At 36.0% G+C, this 26,556-nt stretch overlaps 1 protein-coding gene across 1 annotated transcript in view; it reads left to right on the top strand.

Annotated features, from left to right (window-relative positions):
• Kcnu1 (potassium calcium-activated channel subfamily U member 1) overlaps positions 1-26,556 on the top strand; it is a 166,743-nt gene that overhangs the window by 17,522 nt on the left and 122,665 nt on the right. The window contains 6 exon segments of the mRNA XM_076855278.1: positions 13,693-13,754; positions 14,899-14,989; positions 16,174-16,285; positions 17,233-17,308; positions 18,788-18,863; positions 25,108-25,278. Of these exon segments, the coding sequence (XP_076711393.1) occupies positions 13,693-13,754; positions 14,899-14,989; positions 16,174-16,285; positions 17,233-17,308; positions 18,788-18,863; positions 25,108-25,278 (588 nt within the window).

Here is a 26,556-nt window from a genome sequence, read left to right as displayed (position 1 = left end):
ATTGATAGACCTTTTACCAATAGGAAATATTCATTTTTATTGAATTTAATGTCTTTTTCTGGAATATTTTAGTATGTAACATTGACTTTCCTGCTTTCATTTTATGCAAACTTGTTTGGGATTTCTTTGCTCGACTCTCTTTTAATCTTACTTTTATTCTCTTTTAAGTGTGTCTCTTGTAAATGTCATGTAGTTGGATTTTTGTTCTTGTATTGATTTAAGAATACATTCATTTCTTAATTTACCAGGGGAATTTTATCATTCTCCTTTATAGAGATCTTTTTTATTGGTCTTTAGAAATTTAAAAAAATAGTTTGCTACACCAAAGAATATCTAAATATCAGTGGTTTTAATTAAAAAAAGGAGATCTATTAGTAAAGAAAGAGAATGGACATGTGATACACAACTGGACACCTGTTGTAGTTTTAGTTTCTCAGCCTACTGAAGAGGCAGAATTTATGCTGGTTATGAATTTTAAGAAATGGGCTCAAATATTAGCTCCTCCACTTTCTAGTTTGTAATCTTGGGCAAGTTGATTTTTCTAAATTGGATTTATTCATATAGTACAAATATAAAAAGAGATTATAATAACCTCATTATATTGTAGAGACAATTACATAATAATACATGCAAACCACTCAAAGCATAGTAAACACTTAAAATAAGCTGGTATTTACATTTCTAGTTTATTTTTATTACTTTTTTATTTCTTGGCATCTTCTAATGTAGGTAATTCTATTTTTAAGAGAATATTAAAAACATTAGGTATATCAAATTCACCATTTATTTCTCTGTATATTTCTGTGTGTTTCATATTTATACCCTCCTCTTGCTTGATAATTTTTGTGGATTTTTTTTTTCACAACACCCCTTCTTCCTCCCAGATATTGTTGAACTGGTTTGAACATTGAATTTCAGATTGCAATTATGTATGCTTCTGTGTGTGTGTGTGTGTGTGTGTGTGTGTGTGTGTGTGGTTTTGCATGTGGTGGTATGTTTGGGAGTATTCATAGCATTATACATCTGTCAGATTTCTTCTTTATATTTATCAAGTTGAAATTTACATTAATTTTACCAGTTTTATATACCATGTTTTTATATATTTATCTTTCTCATTTTTTTCTCAAGTTCTTCACATAATCTTCTTTTCTTCTTGGAGCACTTTACATATTCATTTGCAAAGGGAAGTCCTTTGCTGTTTTTTTTTTTTTTTTTTTTTTTTAGTTCTTCTTGATTTGTTTCAATAATGTTGTCCACATGTGTTATATTGACCTGTGAGGTGTCTTGGATTTTACCAAGCCATGATTCAGACAGGTTCCTCTATGACATTTCTTGAGTATCTGTGGCTAGATAAGATTTCCCATTTATTGTAATATTGATTACATTTGTCAATTTATATATTATGAGTTTATGCCAACCTCAGCATTTGATCCTGAGGTATGAGTGTAATACTGCACCTCAGTATTTGATTCAGTGTTTGATACATAATGTATTAGCTTTACAAAGTTTCCCATGTTCTGAACATATGTAGATATAACTGCTATGTTTAAGGGGAAATAATCTATGATTGGGGTAATCTCTTCAAATGTATAATACACTAATTATGACCATTCATACGTAATTTCTTTGTTAATATAATATCCTGAATTGTATAATGGGTGTCCTCTAGCTGAAATTTGATATTTATGATAATTGCATGTTTGTGGTATTGCTATGATGAGATAAGCTATCGATAATGTTTCACTATTCATTATTATTATCGATAATGAATGTTGAATTATGTGTAGTCATAATCTCTTGATGCTGAACATCCAGAAGGCCTGGATGGGTAAATTTGTGTTATTTCTTATTGATGAAGACTCAATGTAAAATGATCCACTTTGCATGCTATTCTGATATCTTGTCATGCACTTTCTAGTACCTGTTGCATCCAGTTATGTTGTGTTTGAAATCTATTTTGAATCACATAGTGTGTGAGAGTTTGTAGACAATTTTTCATGATATCATGATGTCCACTTTATGGTTCAGGTTGTAATTGAATTGTTCTTGGTAATTCTACCAATTGTTGTCTTTTTTTTAGTAGGAAATAAATTGGCTGAATTGATGTAAATAGTGCTGTTACTATGTGTGCTATTGATGGCTGAAAAGCATTCAAGTTCCATTTAAAATTAAATTAAGTTTGTCTTAATTTCCTGAACTTCAGCTTCCTATATTTTGGAAATTGCTAAATGTGCTGTTATGCTAAGTACTACAAACAATTATAGGTGTTTTCTTAAGAGGTATCTGTCAGTGGGTGGTTATTCAGGTAGGTTCTATGGAGATCTATTATATTACTTTAACACCACACAATGTGCCATTGCTTTGGCTGTGACAAAAATCATCCTTTCTAAGTTATATGTGGATTCTAACTGGTGTTGGTTGGTAGATGATTCTAACTAAGAAGTGCATTGGGGTTTACATAGATTGGATTTGTAAAGCTTTGGTGCAGGTAGTGTGAGTCCTTTTGATCACCGTGTAATGTGCTGTTCCTATGGACTGTGTGTCACTTCAGCATACCCTGCATATGTAGCAGGGTTCCTCGTGAGGCATGGTTCATACAGCAAGATTTAAATGATATGCCTGAAGCTACAGTTGGTAACCGTATGTCCTGCAGTGTCAGGTTGTGTTGTACTGGATATCGTATGAAAAATGGACATCATTCTAGGATTTTTATATGAAAATAATAATTTGTGAGTCCAGGGTCAACATGGGTTATTTTATCAAAGATAATTTTTGTGCATTGTCGGCCACTACAGTGAATCCTTTCTTTCGATAATGTCCTTAAGAATCTTTGGAAATGTGAATGTTAACTGTCTTCCTGTATATAGTCTTGTGTTGTGCTAGTAGAAATGGGTTTATGTAATAATTTGTGTTATTTTCATAGGGGTCTATATTCATAATGTTTTCTATCTTAAATTTTGTTTATGTGTTATTAATTTGGTATGTCTTAAATATTGGTAAGTATGGCCTAATTGTTAATGGTGAATTAGAAAGTATTATATTGTAATTTGAAAATAGCCCTTTCTATATTCTTAGTTCAATGGATTTAAAGAAATTATTATTGCCATAATAGTTAACGTGACTGATAATGTCCGAACTGCCAGTGTGATTAGTTCATTTATGCACCTAGTTGTAGAGACTGAGATTGTAGATTTTCTGTAGTTGTCATGTTCCCTTATGTCCTGTTGTTCAATAGGAATTTTCAGTCATGCCAAGATATCCTGTGGGGAGATACTTTTATCTTTAGTTTTGATCTGCACTTGAAAGGTAGCATATTAGGTATTTCTAATTCCTTTCTTTCTATATTTTCATAGGTATATTTAAATAGGAGTGAGGATTTCCCTTAATTCTATGTTCTCTCTGATTTTGATTGAAATAAGCCTAAAGCAATTTTAGTTGAAAAGTCAGAAATTCTGGCAATAATTGTAATTCTCTTTTTAATAGTTCATTAAAATTTTCTATATATTCTAATGCTATAGGGTTATGTGGTAAATGAAAATTCCATTGTATATCCCATGCATTGCTAAGGCATTGCAGCCCAGGCTGCAAAAATGGATCTCTGATGACTTTATATTATCCCAGGTGGCCCTCAGGCTGCATACCATAACATTAATGCTATGGTTGTAAAAGGCTGGTGGCTTAACTGCTTCTACAACTGAACTTAATTCTATGTAAATTTCTACCATTGTTACTGTATATTTTTGTGGGTTTGGTATTGTATTTGCCCTATAAATTCTATTTGCAGGGTATATCTGCAGAGATATCTGTCGGTATTCTGTATTGAAACATTGTCAAAGAGTTTTGGCATTCTTCACCTCCTCATATTACCCTTTGCATCTCATGCCATGTTACTTTTTGGTTTCTATCTGTCTCCATTTGTATAGTTCACTGGTGCCCACATGTTCTTTGAATGCATGTATAATTAATATCTTATGTAATTTTTGCATGTGGATCTTTCTTAATTGGCTATTTCTCTCTTTTCCTTGTTATTTTAATGCTTGGCACCTTGGGTATTTCCCATGTGTCATCTTCTTCCTTTCTAAGTGTTACAGTTGGAAGTGTATGTCTGTAGTTGTAATCTGCATTCCTTATGAATTTTACTTTGGGTATTTTATCCTCCATTCTTATACTTTGTGTTAGTCAGTTTCTTACTTAGTTGTATTTAGTTGTTTTTCATTCTTCTTCCAACAGGGTGATATGTGTGTGAATGTGAACCCAATGTTAATTTTGTGTGTGTGTGTGTGTGTGTGTGTGTGTGTGTGTATGAGCCTTCTTGGAATGCTCTCCAGTATTGGTGGGACTTCCCCTTGTCCATTTATTTTATAATCATTTTGTTTCCACTTGTGTGCTCACAAGCCTATTAAATATACATATTTTTTCATTCTTCAATTATGCATTGTCTGACTGTGAGTACCTTTGCTCTGCATTTGGCACATTGCACAGAAAATGAAAACCCTTACTTCATGAGGACCATATTATCTTGGGTTCTCAGGGCTGCTGATTTCCATTTATTTTCCTTTGGGCTATGGACGTTGATCTATCTGTAAATCAGTAATTATGAATGTTATTTAACTAGGCGGAATTTGTTTTGCCCTTGGAATGAATTCCATCAAGTCTATCTCCCTATTGTGAAGATCTCTGATTGGCCTTTGATGTCAGTATTCATGCTGGGTGTGGTGGCACATGCTTTTCATGTCACGCATGTTCTGGCTGTCTGCCAATGCCTTCATGAATGAGCATTTTTGATGTCCTAGAGCATCTATTACTTAAACTTTCTTTACATCATTTCTTGCTACTATATCATATGCCTCTGCATATGCATTTCTGGTAAAATATCATTGTTGAGATTGCTGGTTTTAGTGGCTTGATATAAACCTAGCCATTCAAATCTATCCCCAATTTAGTAGTATTGCAGTAAGGGCTTTTGTTAAGCTTGATGTTCTCCAGCTCACTGCTATCCTGGTCCTATGATAACATGATTTTGGGTGGTTAGCTGTAAGCTTAACAGATCATGGTTTAAATTTGGGTTTCTGCTAAAGAGAAGAGTTTATACATTTCGGAGATGTTTAAGGCTGGTATTTATCCCTCTACCCCTCAGGGGTACTAGCCAATCAACATATACGATTTGTTTCTGCATAAAATCTGTCCTAAGTTTTTGCAATTCTGCCCTTGTGTATTCCCTGTCTTCTAGTGTATTTTGAGGCCTTTGTTATCCATGGATATAATGTATTACTGTTTTTCTAGTTTAAATTGGTTGTACCATATAGATCCCCCTGCAAGGATCATTATAATCTCCTAGGTCCTTGGGATGAGGGCTCCATGGCCTCAGGGATTGGTCTACTTGCCATCAAATTATCTGCATATTTATGTTTCCTATGTACTTTAACTGCCAATTGTTTGGTTTTGTGTCTGTCCTGATCAATTTGTAACAGACTTTTTAACAATATTGCAAGCACCTTTTCTTTTGCTGTCATATATATAAATGTGTTGACATTATTATTATTAGGATCCCTTATACCTTATTCCATATTCCCTGCATCTGCCATTAATAATTTTCTCCTAACCTTCTGGCATGTAGGATACCATGGATTCCCAGAGGCAAGCAACATTTGAGGGTGTTCTCTGTGCACTCTTTCCCTTATCTTTCTTCCCAGAGCTAGCAGTTTTACTTTTAATTTTCTTGTTCACTCAAATAATATTTTAGTCTTGCATTACTCAGTAGTCCACCTTATAGAGTTGTAATCATACATGTGTGTCCTGAGGTTTGCCTCCCTTCTTTTTACTGCTTTATATATCACTTTTGATAATCAGTACCAAAGTACACGTAATTTGCTTTCCCAGATCACCAACCTTTGGCCATTGATCTGTACAAAGTCAAGATGTGCCTGCCCTCTTTTTAGCACTTGAGTTGAGTTTCACCTCAAATGGTTTACACTGCAGGGAAATACAGGTCTTGGATTCATGCAGCAAGAGTATGGTTTCTGTTGTCAAGTCCCTATCAAAGTATGGGTCTCATATTTTATCTTTATTGCCAAATGATTATTTGTTTGCAAAAAACTGTATATATCTAATTATTTTGCAAGTGCTCTGTTTACTCATTGGATTCCATTTTTACTGAGTGCAATTCTATGACTATGCCAATTGTCAGGAACAAACTACGCCATTAACATACACTGGACATATTTGTATATTTCTACAATGGCATCATTTGTTGAATAACAGTAAATTCACAAGTTACATCATTTTCACTTGTTGCAATTCTCTGAGTAATTATGGGTCACTGGATAGCTCTAAGCTGAGATAATCACAGTTTCTTTTATTTGATTTTAATCTTAATTTTAAGAACTATAACACTTAAGTCATACATCATACTCCACACAATAATATATGTGGGTTACAGAAAGAGAAAGGGTTAAGATGACCACAGGGTTACAGATTACAGTGCCAAAGGTAAAGGCAGAACAAATAGGAATGCAAAGAGTCACTGCAAGTGGTTAGATAAGGGTTTTCACAAACCAGTTCTGAGAGTTGTCAAGGCAAGTGTTCAAAGGAACTACAGTTCCAGGGTGTCAGCCTGAAGTGTCAGATTGAAGTGGGAGTCTGTCTGGTAAGTCTTGTCTTAGGAAGGAGAACCTGCTGAGCTGAAGAGAGTCAGAGTTTCGATGCTGTGGCAATTTGCCTTGGCAAGGGCTCATTATGAGTCGGTGTGCCACAGTGTCCATTCATGGTGTACTCCTTCTTTTGTGGATTGTTTTTATTGAACAGGTGAGAGGTTTACATCAAGTGAAGTTGATACATTCCTGTGTCTGGTGTTTCTGATATGATCTGAGGTGTCCACGTGTCCAGGAGCTCCTTGTTTAGTTTGATAAGTTGTCATGACAAAGTTGTTTATCAATTTGTCTCTTATGGATGTTTTGTGCAGATCGTTGTTGTTTATTTGTACAAACAAGGTGTAGAGTCATTCTATCTTGGCACTTGTACTCAAAATGGAGTAACCACTGCTCTTAAAATAGAGTAAGTCAGTGCTAGGCACAATCTATACACCATGGAGTAACTCAGACCTGGACACAGTCTGTTACCCACATTTATTCTCTTTAAATTGTAGATAACCTGATGTTTTATATTTTCTATATAGGAGAGTATAGTAGAACTGCATTGTGTATATATATATATATATATATATATATATATATATATATATATATATGGGATATCTTCTTAAATGTGAAACTTCTGTGTGTCACCATCTGTATGTCCTTTCAATGTTTCCTGCCTGACCACATTTTTAAAAAAATTTATCAGTGCCTTATATTTATATGTAGTAGTGGGGCTCATTTTGACATATTTATAAACGGATATAACAGTTTGCTCCACTTCAATCCCCAGTACTTCCTCTTTCCTGCCCCTCCTCCCTCCACCTGATTCCCTTCCTCTACTTAGTTGATTATTTATTTATTTATTTTAATTGGTACATTACAATTATACCAAAAATTTGAATGAATTTTAATATATTCCTATATGCACATAGCATAATTTGGCCAACTTCATTCCCCACTTCTTCACCTTTCCCTATCCTCTTCCTCCTTCTTGGTCCCCTGATTCTACTATAGTGATCTTCCTTCAATTTTCAAGGGATTCCATTTTTTTCTCTCTAGCTTCCTCATTATGAGAGAAAACATTTGACTATTGACTTTCTGAGTCTGCCTTATTTCACTCAGCATGATGTTCTCCAGTTCCATCCATTGGCATAATTTTATTCTTATTTATGATTTAATAGACCTCCATTGTGTATATATACCATATTTTAGTTAATCCACTCATTGAAAAGTATTAGGCTAGTTCCACAACTTGGTGATTATGGATTGTGGTACTATAATGTTGGTATACATATATCACACTATAATGTGCTAAGTTTAATTCTTTGGGATAAATACCATGGAGTGGGATAGCTGAATCTTACAGTGGTTCTATTCCTAGTCTTTGAAGAAACTCTATATTGCTTTTCAAAATCTACTAATTTGCTATCCCACCAAGAATGTATAAGTGCACCTTTTTCTTCACATCCTCAACAATAATTATTGCTATTTGTTTTCTTGGTGATTGCCATTCTAATTGGGGTGAAATAAGATCTTAGTTTTGATTTGCATCTCCCTGATTGCTAAGAAAGTTGAATATTTTTTTCCTATATTTGTTGGCCATTTGTATTTCTTCCTTTTAAAAAATGTCTTTTTAGATCTTTTGTTCATTTACCAGTGGGTAATAAGTGTTTTGACTTCTTTATATATTCTCATTATTAAGCCTCTGTCAGAATAAATAGCTGGCAAATATTTTTCTCCCATTCTGTAGGCTCTCTTCATGCTATTGTTTCTTTCTCTTTGCAGATTTTTTTTAATTTAATGTCATCTTGTTGTTAACTCTTGGCTTTGTTTCTTGAATTTTAGGAGTCTTATTAAGAAAGTTGATACCTGTGCCACTATGTTGGAACATTGCACCTGTTTTCATCAAGCAGTTTCACTGGTTCTGGTCTAATTCTTAGGGTTTTTATTCAACTTCAGTTTATTTTTGTGTACTATAAGAGGTAGGGATCAGGTTTTATTTTTCTAAATGTATAGATATGCAGTTTTCCAAACACCATGTGTTAAAATGATAATCTTTTCTCCAACATTTGCTTCTAGCACCTGTGTCAAGGAACATATGACTGTATTTATGTGCTTTTGTCTTTGTGTCTTCCAGTTTATTCCATGGGTCTTCATATCTGTGTCTATGCCAATCCCTTGCCATTTTTTTGTTATTACAGCTCATAGTATATTTGAGATCATGTATTATGATGTCTCCAGCCTCACTCTTGTTGTTCAGAATTGTTTTGACTATTGTGGGCCTTTTATTCTTCCATATAAATTCTATCACTCTTTTTTCTAGTTAAGTTTGATAGGTATTACATGGAATCTGTAGATTGCTTTGATCATATGGGCATTTTGATGATATTAATTCTACTGATTCAAGAACCTGGTAGGTTTTTCCATCTTCCAAGGTCTTTCTTAGGTTTTGTATTTTCTAATTTTTATTGTAGGATTCTTTCATATCCTTATTTAGATTTATTTATAAAGTTTTCTTGAGGCTATTGTGAATAAAGTAGTTTTCTTGATTTTTTTTCTCAGCAGATTCATTATTAAGTAGGAAATTGATTTTTGTATGTTGATCTTGGATCGTACTATTTTGCCGAATGTGTTTATCAGATCTAGAGGTCTTTTGGTGGAGTTTTTTGGATCTGCTAAGTATAGAATAATGCCATCATTAAACAGATTGTTTGACTTTCTCTTTTCCTATTTCTCTTTTCCTATCCCTTGTAACATTTGGAATGAGACTTGTTTACTTGTTTCTTCGTGTTTTAAGAGGTCTTGGCTTGTGCATCTTTTGAGATATATTCCTCTTTCTCTTTTGTGAGGATGTCTCTTGGTATGTAGTTATCATTTTTGTAATAAGCCCCGTGTTGTTGATATCTCTTCACTTCAAAATGTAGGTTCGGGGGGTTCACGTGTAAGTTTGAACCACCAATACTCCTCAATTTGCCACTGCAGGATTGCTGATTTAATTCACTCTGATTGAGCTGCCATAACACTGTGGGCTTTTTTGAGTGATAATTTTGGAATATTTCTCATTTTTCTATAGAAGTAGATGGGCAAAAATGAGGCATGACAGATGCCCCTCTCTTGTTTGTTCAACTTGGGGCCTAGCCATTGATTTGGGAGGGGGGTTGTCTCCCCCATTCAATGAGTTAAAGCATTGATGAAACTGGAATGAGATTAGTCTGTGTCTGGAGGAAGGTGTACTGTCACTCTGCTGAGCTACAGGTATGGTTCAGCTGAGGAAGCTCTACCTTGTGAATTCACAGTGAACCAGTGACTTCCCAGTCCCTCTCAGAAAAAGGGGAAACAAGCAATAGCAGCAATAGTAATAATCAGTACACAGCTTTAGAAGAAATGTCATGGGCCCACTATGGCACATACACAATTAATCACCACAGAAAGGGGAATGGCGAGGCAAGCATTTAACAACAGCATCAGCAATAAAAAGCCACTAGCATTAAAGTGCACAGCAGTTTTCAACTCAACGGTACTAAAAACTCAACAACATGAATGGTGGGGCAGGAATTATATAAATTAATTATTTTTAAAGGAATTACATATTCCAGACTGTTCCTAAAGGTAGTAAAATTAGGTTCACTGAAAGAAGAGAAAATGGCATGAGAAGAAAAGAAGTTTTAAAATATTCAAAAGGCAAACAAGTAAAGCAGGAAAGAGAGAGCATGTGATGGCTATAAAAAGGAGAAGTAAAAAATAACTAAAAAAATAAATAACAAGAAAGATATAGAGAACAAGCAAAGTTGAAAATTGAAGGGAGAAGAGAGAAAAACGCAGTAAGAGAAACAAAAACAAGAGCTAAAACAAACAAAGCAAAATGACAAACCAAAACAAATAAAAACCCCCTTTCCTCTAACATTAAAGCAAGGCAAAATGACAGAAGAATGAGGAAAGAGAAGAAGAAAAATGATAAATAAAAGAAAAATAAATTTGTTTGCATATGAATGAGCCAGTCAGCACAACCAGAACACACACACTCCCATTTATTCTCAGTGGAAAAAGAAGAAAAAAGAAAAAAATCCTAATGCCAAATCATCTTCACTGAGGTGATGAGAACTGTCCTTAAGGATAGAGTTTCACTGCCTGCTCTTCACTGTCCTTTTCTCCGTTTCCTCTCAGGCTGTGTTAACACTTAGGAAGGACAGGGCTGGGGGTTGTTAAACTGTTTGTTTGTTTTTGTTTTTTAGTTGCTCACTAAGCTGTCTGCTAGATTGGCCAGGACCTGAGGCTGGTTGTAATAACTCTCAGTTTCCCTTCTTGCCAATTTGTTAGGATAGAATAGAGAATAGTGATGACTGGAGTTTTGACCACATAACTAGGTGGATACCCTCCTGGATGGACTGATGCAGAGTTCTAAATGTGACGTGCAGTCAGCTGGCATTTAGTTCTGACCTTTCAAACTATGTCCTAAACTATGTCCTATGTAACTGCTCTAGAGAAAATACTTCCACCCACACTTCTGCTGGGCAGATGCCAATCTCTGCTGGGCATCCAATCTCTGGAGGGGTCTCTGGAGAAATCCACTATTGGGGCAAAGTGACCAACTGGATCTCTGCTGGTCAAGCATACCCCACTGCCCATAAATGCCATCTTCCCAGGATCAGATACAGAGTTCAAATATATTCACCTGTTCACTTTCTTTCCAGCTAGTTTTGCAATCCACCAAACCTAAAGGGAAACCTAGCTGTACCTACCACTCCATAGCGCCTGCCTGAGTCCCCTTGGCTGCAATCCCTTCTGTGCCTATTTCAGTTGGGCTCTGCCAGGTGGACTCCAGATCTAATGGCAAGCACATGCAGAGACAGTCAGCTACTATTTGTTATGAATCCCTAGGTTCCCCCAGCAGAAAGCTGCTGTGGCCAATTTAATATGGCATCCTCCTCAGCTCTCTGCTCTCCCTGGAGGAGCAGGGAGCTCATTTCATATACCAGCTCGCCACACTGCTTCTGGGTCACTCAAGTTCAAACTGCCCCTCTGTTCCTTGGGTTCCCCATGCAAAATTTTCTTTGCAAATTTAATCTTTCTGATAAGGTTGTCCATCTCTTCTGCAGTAAACTAGCACCACAGTGCTATCAGCTAGATTCCCAAGATATTCTTTTTAATCCTATATTCAAAGCATACAAACTTCTGTGTGTCTGTGATTTTGATATTTAATTTTGGTGTATTCCCTCTGAAAACCTTCTCACTGAAAAGCAGTGTTCCCACTGTATCCTGAGCCTGTCCTTTGCCAACTTTCCCCACTGTGAGAGAACAGGTCTATGGCTCATTTGTGACAAAAGACCACTGGGCTACCTGCTTTGTCCCAGAGAAGCCACGACCCTGGAGATCATCTGTCCTGTCAGTGTTTGCTGGGGCACAGAATGCTGGTTTGCTTCCATGGACCACATGCGAGTCACAAGTGGGAGCCTTCTGTAACCTGTTCAAGTAGGCATGTGGAGGAATAAGGGCTCCAGAAGAAAATCAAAGCGTGAGGAGTACTGAGGAAAGATTTGCCATCAATCAGTGTGGGAAAGTGGATATGTTCACCCAAATGAAGGGAACCCCAGATGGAACAGTTAACCATCAAATATTATCAAGACTTCCACACCTCTGCCCCTTCCCCTTACATTTCTGACCTTCTTTACATTTCTCTATTTTAATTTCTTAGCATTTATTTTCCTACAGACCATATGTTTGTTTAGCATGTTAATTATCTTTATTTATTGTGTAAGCAGACTCAATGGGGACAGGGTTCTTCATATCTGTGGTTCACAGACAAACAGAACTGTAGTTGGGTCACAATAGGAGCTAAAGGAATATTTGCTGAATTTCAGTAGGGATTGAATTGGGATCAACAAAGAGCAATAGAACCATCCCTGAAAGTAGGCATTAAACACCTTCCCGGAGAGCTACAGGGTGGGAGCCTCATGACCTAACACCAGTCCAGTGAGACATTGCCTGCTCCAACCTCCCCTTCTTTCCCTCCCACACACTGACCTATAATTCTGTAGAGGCCAAAAGCAGTCAGTGGAAAATTAGAAATCAAAAAAGAGAAAGGGTTAGTAGAGAAGACATTGAACAGCCCCCACCCCCTTACCAATACAAGGAGTCTACCCAGGGAACATCTGAGTTGAAAGGGAATGAAGCCTTAATTGTAAGGCTTAATTGCTCCCTGCTCCTCCAGGGAAAGCAAAGAGCTGAGGAGGGAAGCCATATATCTAAAATTTATCACCCTGTAAATATATTTTAGAATTTTATCATTGAACTATATTGGTCTGAAAATATTAAAACGCTGGATGGTTTCAGAACTAGAAACAACCGGGGAATGTTTAGTTACCTAGAGCCAACCTGAAAAATCACAGAGGCTGCCAAGGATTTTATTTAAATGCATTGAGGGCTTTGAATGAGCTGTTTTCTAATTACATTTCACAAGCTTGGCTTATTTCAGGCTAGACGCATTGGTATGTTAAAAGCACTCGTTTTCTTCTTCTTATTTGTAATACTTCATTTTCTGCCAAAATTCCGAGTATCCTTGGGATGGATATGTTTGGAACTGTTTCTTCTACCATTGCCAGTTCAGGTCAAGGGTCTTCATCCTATAGCCTCCATTTTCTAACATATAATGAAGTACATAACACATGGTAAGCATTAAACATTTGATAAGCTCTAGGGGTAGCAGGAAGAATAAACCATTCATCCTCAAGTGTGTGTGAGTCATATTAGGTAAGTAAAGTGCATGCATGTTTATTTAGTAAAAAGTTCAATCCATTTTTCTTGGATGAATGAGTGATTGAATTAATTAATTAAGGCTAGCATACGTGAATGTGTGAATAATTAGTTACACATATGTAGCAGGCAAGGTAAAAAGAGAAAGCACATTTCCTCTTGTCCCCTCTCTACCTAGCAATAAATATACACAATAGAATTTATTTTAATGTATGTTTTTTTTAAAAAAAAGAGACAACATTATTTGGTTATTTCATGTCAATAAAATGGATGTCCCCTTCTCCCCTGTCTTTGTTTCTGTTTCTAGGTGATTCTTGTGTTTGTACTAAGCATCGGGTCTCTTATAATCTATTTCATCAATTCTACTGAGTGAGTAAAAACCGTGTTACTCTTGTCTTCTACATCAATAACTTATTCATCTACTCTAGAATTTTCTCCTTAGGAATAAGGTTTAATATGTTTTCACACAACAAACATGTGCACACACTCACCAAGCTCATAAAAAATGGCAAATGCTTAATTGCCCAAGCAAGCATGAACCCAGTTCTGCACACACAAAATAAAATAAAATAAAATATAAAAAGAAAGAAAGACAAAGTAAAGAAAAAAATGTGAGTTTGCCCTGCATCCTGCCGTCCTACATTATTAGGAGAAATGGGTATGCACAGATAACCCTAGAGTCCTTGGCACACCAAGCCTCTAGCTGTCCCCTCCTCACTAATTAACTTAATGAAAGCTTTCCAATTCCTCAGGTGTTGAAACAAAAGTACTGTAGTAGTTTCAGAGTTTCTCAGAGATTTCAGAGGACTTTGAATGGTTTTGAGAAAGGAACATGTTAGATCTCACCTCAGATAGAGGAGCAGACTGTGGTCTGCTGTCCTCTGAAGGCACTCCTTTCTTATATTAGGATAGATTATTTTTTGAACTAAAACCAACCTAACCTTGAACTCTATAACAATCATCTGGGAATTATATCAAATTTTTAGCTGAGATAAAATTAGGATTTGCAGGGCCACAAATGTTAGGCAACTTTACAGAACCTAGGAAGAGTGGTAGTCTTTGCTTTGTAAAATTCCAAGCAGATCTTTTAGGAAATTTTCTTTGAATTTGGTTCAGTTTAGTCCACTTGACAAAGAATAGCTCTGTATCAAATACTGGAATCTTGCAAATTCTATCAAATATCCCGACTAGATAGATAGTCTTGCAAACCAAGAAGAGTCACATTATCTTTATGACTCTGAATACCAATGAGAAAATTGAAATGAAACCAATAAAGCCTATGACAGAAATAGGGTGTAATTTTCCTGTTATTTTTAGCTCCATGGGTGGTCCAATGGTTTTGTTTATGCATAGCTCTACTCCCAGGAGAAAGGTAATTTTCTTCAGATCTGAACTTAACTGACCATTCATGATGAATAAAGAGAAAATTGCCTATCCTCTCCCTTTATTTGTGCTTTATAGTTATAGCTTTTTTAAATGTTCACCTTTACAAACTGCCCTTATTTCTTTGCAGCCCTGTTGGAAGCTGTTCTTCATATGAAGACAAAACAATCCCTGTGGATTTGATTTTCAATGCTTTCTTCAGTTTCTATTTTGGGTTGAGAGTAAGTACCAGTGGGAAGTGTGGGTAGACACACAAACACAACAGGAACAACTTGAAGAGACCTGCCTATGCCTTAGTTATATAATCTGCACAAGTTTTTCAGGCTGGAAAGATGAAGGGTCTGTTCTCTACGTTGTTAAACATATAATAAGGCCTTAATCTTCTCTCTCCTGCACTTGAAACTGTAAGCCAGGTCCAAAATTTCAACACAAGTAAAAACAATTCCTTTATTAAGTACCATCACCCTGTCACAATATCCTCCTTTCTCACCTACCACTAGGAAAACTCTACTAATAATCACAAGCTAGGAGAGCTTGAACAAATCTTCAGAAGATGCCATTGTTTGACTAATGGTATGTGTGCAATATGGCAATGTAAAATACTATTGTATTGTAGTTTCACTTATGTTACACGCATTTATGAAGCAATTCTTTTATTCCATAGACATTTAGTAAGTACTCATTCTAGTTTTTAATGTATTTATTCATTCCATAACAATGGGAGACTACATACATACACCTTTATATGTACATACAGTATAAAATCAAATATTTTATCCATATGAGCATATTGTTTATGCAAGTGTATATACACATATATAAGATGTGAATTTTTACTACCTTCCTTTAAATCTCACTCTGACCACACTTTCCATCAAAATCTTCTGTTATAGCAGACTCTCCCTCTGGAAATCTAGTTTTCTTAATCTAAATAGCAAAGTTCATAAATACAGGCATGGCAACCAAGGTTCTAGGAAGCTATACCTTTTTCATTGTAGATCATCCTAAATCATATATCTTCATAGCTCACAGTGGGGGTTTTATTTATGTAATTTCATTATCAGAAAACTTTAGGAGCAGTAAAAAGGTGAAAATGCTTATACTGAAATGTGAGAATTAAGATTCAGTAAGTAAAATGCATATATGTTTATTTATTTAACACTCACTAAAAGTACAATATCTGCATCTATGCAAATATATGTACATTTATAATAACTACTATAAGATATATTTATATAGATGCAAAGTTGTTATAGATGCACATATATTTGTGTTTGCACATGTATAAGAACAAGAACAAAGCTTCAGTTGATGAATGAAATGTAGTTGGATAATGTCATCTCTCCTGTTTACTTTAAAATTCCTGAGCATGACAGAATTTTGAATTTTTTTTTCCATTTGACAGTTTTTGGCAGCTGATGACAAGATCAAGTTCTGGTTGGAGATGAATTCCATTGTAGACATTTTCACCATCCCACCAACATTTATTTCTTATTACTTGAAGAGTAATTGGCTAGGTAAGTATGCTGTTGGAATCAATAATAACATATAATGGGGGAAAAACCCTCTCACCATCATCTATAAGTGTTTATCTTTCATTTTCTTTGAATCCTGACTGTTATTTTAAAAATTCCTCTCCTAATCATGTGGTTTTTAGATGGTGTTTACAGAAATCTTTTTTTGGCCTCAACACCTAGTAGTGTACCTGGTATAGAGTAAGCATTCCATTGTTGTTGATGGAATGACCACAGCCACAATCTGAGAGGAAAAGATCAAGAATTTCATTCTCCTGTGGCACTGTTGTATGGGGATCCCACATGCACTGGGATAAAAAGCCTCCCTTAGTTTTCAAAAGCTAATCATCATACCTACACATGCTGCAACATGTTTGGGAATTACTTAATGAGTTGTTTTGCTTTTAAAGTAGATACATTGACAGTGCATTGGTAGTATGTAGCTTTAATTGCTTTTCATGTAATCTTATATTTTTATTTCTTATCTATAAACATATACCAGTTTCCTTGCTACCATTATTAGAAAGCTGCATAAAATAATACATCCAACAAATATTGAAGAGTTTATAGAAATTGGATAGTCAAGAGTTTAAGTGCTTGATGAAAATTTGTTCCGAATTCAAAAGAAGAGAGTAAAATGAACAGTGCTCATTACATGGAAGGCATGCTTTCTATTAACTCTACAACTATATAAAGTAGATGTTATTAGAATTCCCAATTTAGAGATGAGGAATTATAGAAGTTAGAGAATTGTCTGGGGTGACCTTGGCTAGTAAGTGTCAGGACCAGGATTTGAACTTCAGCTCATGTTCTTACTCTCAACACTACACTACATTTAGACGTTTCAGGGAGGAAAAGAATGCATGAAATTCCAGTCACGTTATCATTGAGGCTGCTCCCTGGGGTGACCCTCTTCATTTGGAATCTTTCTCCTTTTGATTGCCCTATAGGTTTAAGGTTTCTAAGAGCTTTGCGGCTACTGGAACTCCCTCGAATCTTGCAAATTCTACAAGCCATCAAGACAAGGTAAATGCTAGCTTTGTCTGGCTGTACTGCTTGTTTAGTAGTTTGGATTAGAAGGAAAATGTTAACTGGACCTCAGGCTCCACTCAATTCCCAACAGAATTTCAGTGTAAAAATCATGAAGTCCCTCAGTATTCATATTATTTACTCATTTTCTCCCATCATGGTACACTGGCCCCAAACTTTGTGATCATTTTAAAGAGACTGTTTGTTTGTTTTTTTGTAAATTCCATTTGACTTCTAGTTTTAGGTCCCTCCACCAAAAAATAAACAAATAATTCAAAGGCTTTGGCTCTACATATTTTTTTTTTAAATGAATCATGTTTCTCCCTGCCAGGTAACATAAGAAGCATTTTTTCAAGTTTAGGAGTGCAGCAATTCCTCTGAATGTAAGAGTTGTCCATTTGCATCAGTGAACTACTGCTTGCAGAAATAAAGCCATGGCACACTAGGTAAAATTTTACCTAGGTGCATGGTTCGATCCCCAACCTTAAAAAAAAAAAAAAAAGAAGAAGACCTACCTACATGTCTTCATTCAGAAAACAACAAAATCCAAACAACTTTGAGCAGCAATACATCTAAAGTTTCAAGCAGTTTGGTCTGTTACCTTTTCAAAATCTATTCACCCCTACATTTTCACTAGAAAAATCAAGTATTATAAGCCAGGTGCATTTCATTGCTAAGAGTTTGTGCATTGTGGAGAAGTCGGAGAAGGAAAGGCTATTCTTTTTTTTCTTTTTTTTTAAGAGAGAGAGGGAGAGAATTTTAACATTTATTTTTTAGTTATTGGCAGACACAACATCTTTGTATGTGGTGCTGAGGACGCATGCCAGGCGAGCGCGCTACCGCTTGAGCCACATCCCCAGCCCAAGGAAAGGCTATTCTTGTGTGACAAATGGTGCTGCCTGAAAATCACAGAGGTTTCAGCTAAACTCTCGGGCTTTCCTGGGGTGACAGGAGGATCTCTGACCCTCTTCCCTCCTAGATTCTGCTCTGAGTTCAGCAATCTCAGGGACTCTACATTTCTGTGATTTACTCAAAATTTCATTTTGCAAGCCCACTCCCTGGACTGCTGGGATTATGCATTTTGTACTTTTACTTTAGACAACATGATAATCTAGTAATTGATCTTATGATGATCCTCATGCTGTGTATTTTTAAAGGATATATAATAGAAGGCTAATGGATATTACAGCAAAATTCACAATTTTTGAAATAAATAGGACCAGTTGAGTTAGAGAGCTGCGTTTTCCAAACTCTACCATGTATGAATCAAGCAAAGACTCTTGTAATAATGCTGATTAGTAGCTGAGGGTGGGGCTTGGAAGTCTGTATGTGACACACCTTCCCCTGGGAATGTCATTATTTCAGGTGTATGATTCAAATCTGGAGTAGAAAGCAAAATCTAAAAGGATAAGGTTTTCTTGTTATTTTGGAGCCTGTTTGAGGAGACTCAACAGCTCTTTGTCTTTCTTTCTCTAGTAATTCAGTGAAGTTTTCCAAACTGTTATCAATAGCTCTCAGTACCTGGTTCACGGCGGCAGGATTCATTCACCTGGTAAGCATTGCATCAGGATGCCTAACAGTGTGCCTGTCAATGTCAGCAACCTTTCTTCAAAAAATGAATAGGAATCTGCATAGAACAGAGGGTTAACTTTTTACTATCCCTATACAGGGCTGTTTCTCACCTTCATATCACAAATGTGTGTCTCTCATGATCACACCTTGATAATCTGCTCTTAGGGAAAGAAATAATAAAGTCTGAAGTTATGCATAATAGGTAAAATTTATTACTAAATTTCATGGAGATCTAGGGATTCTCAAATTATATATATTGCTTAGTATGCCCTAGGCCCTGAGTTCAACCACTGAAAGTTGGGGAGCAAGGGGGAAGGTGGAAGAGGAAGAGAAGGGGGAGGGAGGAGAAACCCAATTAGAAATTTTCAGACACAAAAGCTACATAGTTGTCCAGGAGGAGTTGCTATTGCCAAGGAAAGTTTTTATAAAAAATATATTTTTTAAAATGTTCAATGGACCTTTATTCTATTTACGTATATGCCATGCTGAGAATCGAACTAAGTGCCTCACACATGCTAGGCAAGAACTCTACCACCTAGCCACAACCCAGCCACACCAAAGGAAGTTTTGAGGCTCCTGAAATTAATCTGAATATCTCTCTGCTTCCTTAACCTATAGGAAGGACTAGTTCCTATCCCACATAGTGAGCAACACAGTAAATGGATTGCATCAATATGAAAGAAATTCCTGGTCTTTACTTCTTGAGGACAGTTGAGGAGCAAATGTGAAATTGATGTGAAGAATGTGAAAATTGAAGTGGGAGGTTTAAAGCCTAAAGAATCCTTAATCCTTTGAGAAAAACAAAATAGAAAATATAGGAGCAGTCCTGTTGCCTTGACTCTGCCTCTCAAAATCATTTATAACAATAACAAGAACAAAAAGTCAAACCACTTACCATCCTCAATTTATCCAGGAAAGGTTAAATACTAAATGCACACTATTATGGGACTTTTGAAAAATCTGAAGCCAGCCACATTCCTCTTTAGCACTTAAGCAGGGGAAAGTTTTTCTTGAAGATGTGTCACAGCAGGAAAGGCAGATCCTTGAATGTAGAGAATTAGACCTAGAGTCATGCAACTACCAGGGGAGAAGCAATTATCAGTGTTCCTGTAGAGATTTGCCGGCCATCCTAGAAGGCTGAAGGAGAAGCCATTCTGACCTGTTGTCTTCAATAGCAATTCCAATTAGAGGATTTTCAGCTAATGTGCCTATATGCATGTTTTATTTTACTTAATTATGTTTTATTTTCTGTTTCTATTTTTTTAATTAGTTGCTAACTTTTATGGAGCACTCACATAAAAATCCAGATTTCTAAATTCTTTGGGAAAATGCAAGAGTGGGGTAACCCCACACTCTCAAGGCCACCAAGAGTCGTAGCTAAAGAGTGACTGCTCCCTGTGTAAAGCAGGTGATCTTGGGTTGGGCATGGGATCTGCCTGACCCACTTAAATCATTGAAGTCTCTTGCTTGTCCTCTCTCTAAGCATGTGAGCCTATTCCCCCACTGGGTATGCAGTCCCCCAGCTGAGGAGACCTCCAGGAAGGCTGCATGCAGAAAAAGGAGAAGCAACCAAATGACTTGTGAATTAAAGGGCTCTATTTGGGTCACACTAATTTCCAAAATGTAAAAAATCTAGTGGGACTATACTCATTAGATTTATTGGGAGACTGTTTGAAATGACAAATCAAAATAAAAGTTATCATGATTCCAACTCAACACCTTTCCATACTCACAATATCCTGCTGAAAGTTGATACCGACAAAAGAGACAAAAGATGAGCATTAACAAGAGATGAATCAGTGTGGTACCTAAGATTCAAATCTGTCAAAAATAACAAGGCGTTGGGGAAGGGATAGAGATACCACTATAATAGTAGTTACATAATACCAATCATTACAAGATAATTTGCCTAGGGGAACAAAGAAAAGTTAAGAAAATCCCTCATTTTGAAAAAAAATGCAAATAACTATAAAAAGACTGAAATTATCCTTCATACAATAATTTATAAGGTTTTGACTATGGAATTATTAAACAATTGGAGGAACTGAAGAATAGGTTGTGAGATAACAGAGAAAAAGAAGAAGAAATTATTACAGAGCTGAAATCATATTAAAATAAACCAAAATAAAATGACACAAACATATTCAGAAACATGCATGACAGGACAACAGAAAAAATACTGACTCAGAAGATACATAATTGTGGAGAAGAAACATGAAAGATGGGTAACAAGATTGATTCAACAAAGTATAAATATCATACATACTTTCAAAGGAAAGGATGCAAAAAATGGCACCAGAAAATTGTTTGGAAACATGGTTGTGCATCAATAGATTAAAAAGTACACTGTATTCCAGGGAAAATGACTCTAAATTATTATTATTTGGGGGGGTGGTGGGTTCCAGGGATTGAACTGAAGGGCATTCGACCACAGAGCCACATGCCCAGCCCTGTTTTGTATTTTATTTAGAGACAGCATCTCACTGAGTTGCTTAGCATCTCCCTTTTTTTTTTTTTTTTTGTTTGTTGTTTTTTTTTTTATTTTTTTTTATTTTTTCATCTTCCATACATTTGATTTAAATGAGTTATGCATTTCCATTTTTACCCCAAATACAGATTGCAGAATCATATCAGTTACACATTCACAATGTTTACATAATACCATATTAGTGACTGTTGTATTCTGCTGACTTTCCTATCCCCTACTATCCCCCCTCCCCTCCCTTCTCATCTTCCCTCTCTATCTCATCTGTTGTTGTTCCATTCTCTCCCTTCCCCCCCTTTCCCCTCACAACCTTGTATATGTGATTTCGTATAAAAATGAAGGTGTCCTTCCGTTTCCATGCACTTTCCCTTCTCTCTCCCTTTCCCTCCTATCACTCGTCTCAGTTTAATGTTAATATTTTCCTCATGCTCTTTTCCTCTGTTCAGTTCTTAGTTGCTCTCCTTAAATCAAAGAAGACATTTGGCATTTGTTTTTTAAGGATTGGCTAGCTTCACTTAGTATAATCTGCTCTAATGCCATCCACTTCCCTGAAAATTCAATGATTTTGTCGTTTTTTTATTGCTGCATAATACTCCATTGTGTATAGATGCCACATTTTTTTTATCCATTCATCTATTGAAGGGCATCTGGGTTGGTTCCACAGTCTGGCTATTGTGAATTGTGCTGCTATGAACATGGATGTGGCAGTATCCCTATAGCATGCTCTTTTAAGGTCCTCAGGGAATAGTCCGAGGAGGGCGATAGCTGGGTCAAATGGTGGTTCCATTCCCAGCTTTCCCAGGAATCTCCATACTGCTTTCCATATTGGCTGCACCCTTTTGCAGTCCCACCAGCAATGTACAAGTGTACCCTTTTCCCCACATCCTCGCCAGCACTTATTGTTGTTTGACTTCCTAATGGCTGCCAATCTTACTGGAGTGAGATGGTATCTTAGGGTGGTTTTGATTTGCATTTCTCTGACTGCTAGAGAAGGTGAGCATTTTTTCATGTACTTATTAATTGACTGTATGTCTTCTTCTGAGAAGTGTCTGTTCAGGTCCTTGGCCCATTTGTTGATTGGGTTATTTGTTATCTTATTGTTTAATTTTTTGAGTTCTTTGTATATTCTGGAAATTAGGGCTCTATCTGAAGTGTGAGGAGTAAAGATTTGTTCCCAGGATGTAGGCTCCCTATTTACTTCTTTTATTGTTTCTCTTGCTGAGAAAAAACTTTTTAGTTTAAGTAAGTCCCATTTGTTTATTCTTGTTATTAACTCTTGGGCTATGGGCGTCCTATTAAGGAATTTGGATCCTGACCCCACAATATGTAGATCGGAGCCAACTTTTTCTTCTATCAGGTGCAGGGTCTCTGCTTTGATATCAAGCTCCTTGATCCATTTTGAGTTAACTTTTGTAGCATCTCCCTTTTGCTGCCTTTGAATTTGTGATCCCCCTGCCTCAGCCTCCGGAGCTACTGGAATTATAGGCATGCGCCACATCACCTGGAAACTCTAAATTATTAATTCCAGTCATGTTTTGGAACAATCATTGAATGCCAAGGGTAAGGGAGAGAATCTATGCAGAAGAAAGCAAGACCCACAAAAAAGGGGTAAAAACTAGCATCATATTTCTTGGTAGCATTACTGAATACTAGAAAATGATAGAGAAATGTCTTGAAGTTTGTGCGAAAAAAAATGTAACCTATTTTATTACTTTAAGTATCCAAGGGAAAATAACATCTGTGAAACCCTTTCAGAAATGTATCCTGATCAAAAGCAGCTGCAAAGGTCATGAATCAAAACTAAAACAAAACAAAACAAAACAAAACAAAAACAACCCACAAACAAACAAAAAAACAAATGGACAGTCCGTGATGAAAAATAGCATTAGTGATTACTGACGTAATTTAAAAGACAGCCAATATAACCAGACACCTTATGGTTACAAACTAGAATGTGCATGTTCCACATGACTATAACTAATATAATGTTAGTGGGGAGGTGAGAGAAGATGGGAGAGTGTCCTAGTATTCTCCTCCTATGTGGTGTGTCTTATCTAAACTGCATTGAAAGATAAAGTTTAAGAACATGAGATTCAGTTTTGAAATATGGAACTAGATAATGATTCAGTATCTAAACACTGGTCCATGATCCTTTGCCTTAACTTTAACTTACTTCCCATCTTGGTCTAATGGGTTGATGCCAACATGGTAAGAGAAAAAGCAGAGTGAACAGATGGCTCAGTTTAAGGCTGCCAACTCTCTTTCCCCATAAACTACCCCGGGGAATTTAGAGAGATTCTGGGAAAGTAGAAAGGCATTTGAAACACTGAAGTAAGAAATACTCCCAAAGACAGTGATTTAAATTTTAAAGGGCTATTTAAATTATTTTCAAGGATATTCTCAGATTGAAATCAATTTGCTTTTCTTCTATACAATGTATTTCTCAGGGATAATATTGAATCCCTGTGCCAAGATGTTATGAAAGACAATGGAGTTTAAGCTTCAAGGAAACTGTCCCAATATACAGGAGTGACTTAAATTTGGCTTTCATCTGATGTATACTAGTCTTAAAAATAGTGAAGACCCCAGGAGTCAGTAGAAGCAGATTGGTACATGTTGCAACAATATCTAGTATCAGCCATATCAGTATGATTATACATCCTCTTTTCTATTTTGGAGTGTGGGGTTAAAGGAATAAACAATTTTAACCCTCTGCCCCATCAAAATTAGGAAAAGGTCTGTATTTGGAACATTACTTTTAAAAATTGATCAAATACATGTGCAAATAACATGACTTCTGATCCCAATTCCAGATCCCAATTCCAGTTTTTAATAACAAAACAAAACATACTTTCTCCAGACATCTCCAAAATTTTATCATCATTGTTGCTGGAAAACATCTAAGAAATATGTAAACTAAGGGGGAAAAAGTCAAAAAAAAGGAAAAAGAACAATTATGTATAAATACATACTTATAATTATACATACTTATAAATTGTATATAAATATAAACATATATATATATAAAATGCATGGCATATATAATACATAATAATAATTATTATGTTATATAAAATATGTTATATTTTACATATTTATAATACTCATAAATGCCTGATACTACATTTACTTAATAGAAAAAAATAATATAATAAATTTAGTTTTCTTAAAATGTAAAGACTCCAAGGGAAAAAACAGGAAAATATTTTTCAGAGTTTTTTTTTTAATCACTGGAAATATTTTTGCAAGGAAAGGGAGAAATACATGGGAATCTTGTCTATTTTTCTTATACTAGTATTTATGTACTTAAGCTCACTAAAATGAAGTATTTATTTTAGTGCTTCTTTCCTCAATGGTGTTCCTGATCTGGTTATAAATGAAGATGAGTGGTAACTGCTTGACCTGAGAGACTTTGGGGTCCCTGGGCTCTAGTCTTCGATGGCATGCCTCATGAGGAGAGAGATGAGGTCAGTGGCCTCCACTCCATGGAGTATTTCAGATACCGAGCACAAGCCACACAGATACTGAGCATAAGCCTCAGGTTCAGCAATATTCACAATGAAGAGAACCCAGGCTTTACAATCACACCTGAAATATGCAAAGTCCTCACCGCAGCCCCAGAACCATTTAATTTTTCATTTGGATGAAATTAAGTGAGATTAATCTGAGGTCTTGCCTATTTGTTCTAAACCTTCCCTTAGATTCCATTCAGAAATCTAAGTCTTTTCTCTTTAAACAGGTGGAAAATTTTGGTGATCCCTGGCTCAAAGGTAGAAATTCACAAAATATAACATATTTTGAGTCCATTTACCTGGTCATGGCAACAACGTCAACCGTCGGCTTTGGAGATGTGGTAGCCAAGACATCCCTAGGACGGACCTTTATCATGTTCTTCACCCTGGGGAGTTTGGTGAACAATATTTTTAAGCGTATTTTGAATGTAGTTATATGAACTGAAAAATACTGGTTAGTCACGAGAGGTAAAGGTTTGAAAGCAGGTGTCATGTGAAAATGAGAAGATGCATAAATTCCATGTTTTATAAACTGCATCCCCAAGAGCCCAAGGTACAATTTTTTGGTTTCTAGGGGTGAAGGATGGTAGAAAAGGGAGAAAACTTTCCTTAGCCTCTACCTTGATTTGAATAAACTGATCTTCCTTCATCTTTTACCATCAAATTAAAGTCTTTCTTCTGAAGAAGGAAATTCAAGATTTGATCTAAGGAAAGTTCTGTTTCATCCAGCCCAAATGAGTAAGCTCTTACCCATCAGCATTTAATTTCAGACAAATGAGCATCTATTCTTGGTTCAGGAGTATATTAAGGACAAAGGAAGGCTCCTTTTCTTTTAATGAGTTTTATTTGAGTTACTTAAAAACTATCACAGAGCTGGGTACAGTGGTGCATGCCTGTAATCCCAGTGGCACAGGAGGCTGAAGCAGGAGGATTATGAGTTCAAAGCCAGCCTCAGCAGGGAAGACCTAAGCAACTAAAGTAAGGCCCTAAGCCAGACCCTGTCTCTAAATTTTAAAAAGGGAGTGGTTGGGGATGTAGGTCATTGGTTGATTGTTGCAGAGTTCAATCCCTAGTACCAAAAGAAAAAAAAAAAAAAACAATAAGAGTTCTGTACTCCATCTTCTTTCTCATACCCTCCTGTCCATGGTGTTACATCCTTTCATCTCAATCATTCTCTCTTAAGCTCCCTCAGCCCCATGATCCTTTCATTTTTCCAAGGTCCAAATAGTGCAAAGTCAGAATTAAGAAGGGAATTGAAAATTATGAAGGGCAAAACCAGAAGAGAAGCGACCTTCCCCTTACCTTTGCTTTATTATATTGTATGCTGAAAAACATTTTATTAAATTTTAGCCAGATCCAAAGGCCAAACAAGAAAAATGGTCTCCCTTTTAAAATGCAGATAACTGTCATATCCCCTGCTAGATGGAAGAAAGTTGTACATGACTTTTTTCTTTTATATTCTTGGAATTTGGGAACATTTGTAAAAATAATGAGACCTTATTTTGGTCTAGTTTTCCACATATGAGAGAAAACATTCAACCCTTCACTTTTCTGAATATGGCTTATGTCATAAAGCATCATGTTCCATTCATTTACCAACATGATTTAATTCTTTATAGCTGAGTAAAACTCCATTTTGTATGTACATACTCCACATTTTCTTTATCCATTCATTT

This window comes from Callospermophilus lateralis, chromosome 4 (assembly GCF_048772815.1).
Source record: "Callospermophilus lateralis isolate mCalLat2 chromosome 4, mCalLat2.hap1, whole genome shotgun sequence".
NCBI classification, from domain to species: Eukaryota; Metazoa; Chordata; class Mammalia; order Rodentia; family Sciuridae; genus Callospermophilus; species Callospermophilus lateralis.
This window is presented reverse-complemented; position numbering and strand designations above follow the sequence as displayed.